This window comes from Morus notabilis, unplaced genomic scaffold (assembly GCF_000414095.1).
Source record: "Morus notabilis unplaced genomic scaffold, ASM41409v2 Scaffold42, whole genome shotgun sequence".
NCBI lineage: Eukaryota > Viridiplantae > Streptophyta > Magnoliopsida > Rosales > Moraceae > Morus > Morus notabilis.
Window position 1 is genome coordinate 210,671 of NW_010360565.1, and position 3,470 is coordinate 214,140.

The window sequence follows — 3,470 nt, forward strand, 5'->3', positions numbered from 1 at the left end:
CATCAATGTAAACTCAAATATATTCAAGATTAAACAAATCTGAAAATACATGATAAATCCGCAAAAATAGAGAAAATACTAAGTCTAAGAACAAGAGAAAGGGAGAGGAAGAAAAATAAAACTCAGTGTAGTCCAGCTTCCAATCTCCAAGAACTTCCTCTGATTCCCCAGAAAAACTAGGGTTTTCTCCTCTCTGTCTGCTGCCCCCAAAAACTAGGGTTTTCACTTTTTGTCTCTGTTCCTCTCCAAACTCCCTTCTGCCCTCTGTATTCTTTTGCCCGGCCAAATTCTATAGGCCCCCCTCAGAGCACGCGGGCGCGCGCCTGAAGTTGGCGGAACGCGCTTAGCGCGCGTGCGCGCGCCTCAAGTCGCGTGGGCGCGGGCGCGCACTGGTTCCCTGATGTGGGCGCGCGGGCGCGCGCTGGTTTCGGGCTCATTTTGACGTTTTTCTTCCAAGTGATCCAATTCTTCTTTGTTTACCTGAATCACTCACAAACATATTAAAACAACCTAAAAACTTGAAGATACAAACAATTATTCAATTTTTGGACATTAAATGAATGAGTTAAAACTCACTCATCAGTAGGTCATAAATGGGTAGGAGGGATCCAGATCCTTTGTCTAATTTTTGATATTCTAATTAATGTCCAATCAATTAAATCACATAACATCATTTCATGATAAATACAAAAGAATTAATCAAAAAATAATTTAAATTTTTTACATGACGTGACATGATATGATTAATTAAACATCAATCAAAACATTAATTAAACATGCGATTTGAGTGAGGGTAATAGTAACTCAACTTTACGAGATCCATTATTTTATAAGGAGTTTCTTTCATAAAACCGTCAAAATAGAACTACCAGTTTCATTAATTATATTTTTTTCAGCCGTCAAATTTAAATAAAAAATTATTTATTCAACATATTTTTTTAATTTTATTTAATTTTAATTAAATTTAATAATTAAAAAATTAATTTTATAAATAAGACAGTCTACACGTGACCGTTCCTATTTTGGGAACGATGGTTATATCTCCGTAGGGTGAAAGTGAAACCCCATCGCATACCTATGCCAGATACGACAACTCTTTTTCTCTCTTTCTGCTTCCCTGCTTTGTTCTCTTCTCTCTATCTGTCTCCCTTGTCTGCTGTTTAATGTTTCTTTGAACTCTCCTCTCTCTCTCTCTTTCCTTTTTCCCACTTTCCCTCTCATTTCCTCCCCTCTCTCTCTCTCTCTCTCTCTCTCTCTCTCTCCTACCACTTGAAAATTCCCCCTGCATCCTCTCTTTTCACACGCACACTTTTCCCTTTCTTTGAACTTCTCTCGCTCATCCCATTCCCATGGAACTCGACCCCTCGCCCGTGACTCCCTCTCCATCTCCGAATTAAAAAAGTCTCCATCTCCCCCAACCGCCCCCTCCCTTCCCTCATGATTTCACCCTCTCTATTCTCCTTTCTTCTCCGCCGCCATCGCCATCGCCATCGCCATCACCATGCGTTCAGCTCAGGTCCAGCAGTCACAGCGCACCGGTGAGACGCCATCGCCGCCGCCGCAGCACCGCCACCACCATTACCAGAGCACAACTCCCTTCCACTCCACGGTCTCCGTACAGAAGCTTCGCCGATTCAACTCCCTCATCTTCGTCTTCCGCCTTGCCGCTTTCTCCTTCTCCTTGACTTCTGCCGTCTTCATGCTCACCAACTCCCGCGGATCCTCATCTCCTCGCTGGTACGATTTCGACGCTTTCAGGTACGTGTGTTTTTTTTTTCAGCTCTGTTTGGTTACTGAGAAAATTTGCGAGCGATTTCGCTTAAAATGTCATAAAATTTCAATAAAATCTGAAATTTCCTCCAAAAGCACAAACTTCCATAAAATTTCCTTTCGCATTCCTCCGTTTTTCTTAGCAAACAAACAGGTTTTTTCTTCAACGATAAATTATTTATTGAATTTTGCCGATTCAGATTCGTATTCGCAGCGAATGCAATAGTAACTTTGTACTCTCTGTTCGAAATGGTGGCTTCCGTTTGGGAAATTTCAAGAGGAGCCACTCTCTTTCCGGAAGTCTTGCAGGTCTGGTTCGACTTCGGCCATGACCAGGTGGTATTTTGAAGCTTTTTTTTTTTCTAAATTATTCATTTTGAATTCTGAAATAAAAAAAATAAAAAAAACAATAATAAGGGGAATGATTGTGTATTTGTGTAGGTGTTCGCGTACTTGTTGCTGTCTGCGGACTCGGCGGGAACGGCGCTGGCGAGAGTGCTAAAGGATGGGATGGACACGTGTGAAGCATCGAACGCGTTCTGCGTCCAGGCAGACATCTCCATAGCCCTTGGATTCGCCGGATTCCTGTTCCTAGGGTTTTCCTCTCTGCTCTCGGGTTTCCGGGTTGCCTGCTTCATCATCAACGGCTCTCGTTTTCATCTTTAGCTGATCTGTTGGAGATTTAAAAAAAAAGAAAAAAAAAGAGAGAAAGAAGTGTTAATTTTAATAATAGCACTTTTGAATAAATTCTTATTAATTTTAGTTTTATTTTTATATATTTTCATAATTAAAATAAAAGTGGGACCATATCATTTTTATTTGAGTTAAAATAATAATTGTGTTCCATTTTATTTTTGAAGTCTTAATATATTTTAAAATTTTTTATAATTCAAATATTCAAAGTAGAGAGAGAGGATGAGGAGAAAGAATGCGAGTGTGCATAGAGATTAAAAAACCCCAACGACCACCATTGTTTACCACCGTCTACCATTTTGAGCACTGACGAACTCGCGATAGTGAGAACTTACGCAATCACATGACGAGAACTGACAAACCTTCGCCGAAGAAATCAACGCCTAAACCTCTCGTTGGAGAAGAACGAATCGAGGAAACTTCACTCTCTTCGCTGGGGAAATCAACTACGAAACAGACGAGGTCAATGGCGGATTTTGAGACAGGTGAAAATTTGGTTTGCTTTTCTTGTTTATTTGTTTTTTTTCTTAGGTATTTATTTATTTTTTTTACCATTTTTTATCATCTTAGAAAAAACGAAAGGTTTTGGAGGAGGAGATGAAAGCAGATTAGGTCAGTTATTTAAAATTTTTGATTGTCATTGTGCTCCTTATTTGGTCTGTGACTTTGCTTGATGGCCGGTCATATCATTAGACCGGTCGGTAATTGTATTATGATCAGTCATAAAAGAAGCACAGCGTGCGGTCATAATACTATGATCGATGGTCATAATCCTATGACCGACCATCAGGCAGATAGGCTCATAGTGTGATTGCCTCATTGATGAGCCTGCGGTCATAGTATTATGACCGTCGGTCATAGTACTGTGACCGCACTATGTGACTGCCTTATGATCAGCCATCAATCATACCACTATGAGCGAGCCTGCATAATGGATAGTTATAGGAATATTATGACCGCACGTTGTGCTTGTCTTATGACCTGTTATAATACAATTACCAACCAGT

At 40.2% G+C, this 3,470-nt stretch overlaps 1 protein-coding gene across 1 annotated transcript; it reads left to right on the top strand.

The window, feature by feature from the left end:
* Positions 1 to 1,159: 1,159 nt before the first annotated feature.
* Positions 1,160 to 2,505, top strand: LOC21408997 (CASP-like protein 4C1). The gene is made up of 3 exons (XM_024164749.1): positions 1,160 to 1,758; positions 1,971 to 2,106; positions 2,212 to 2,505. Exons 1-3 carry the CDS (start codon positions 1,502 to 1,504, stop codon positions 2,434 to 2,436), a joined length of 618 nt encoding a protein of 205 aa, XP_024020517.1. The 5' UTR covers positions 1,160 to 1,501; the 3' UTR covers positions 2,437 to 2,505.
* The last annotated feature ends 965 nt before the right edge of the window (positions 2,506 to 3,470 follow it).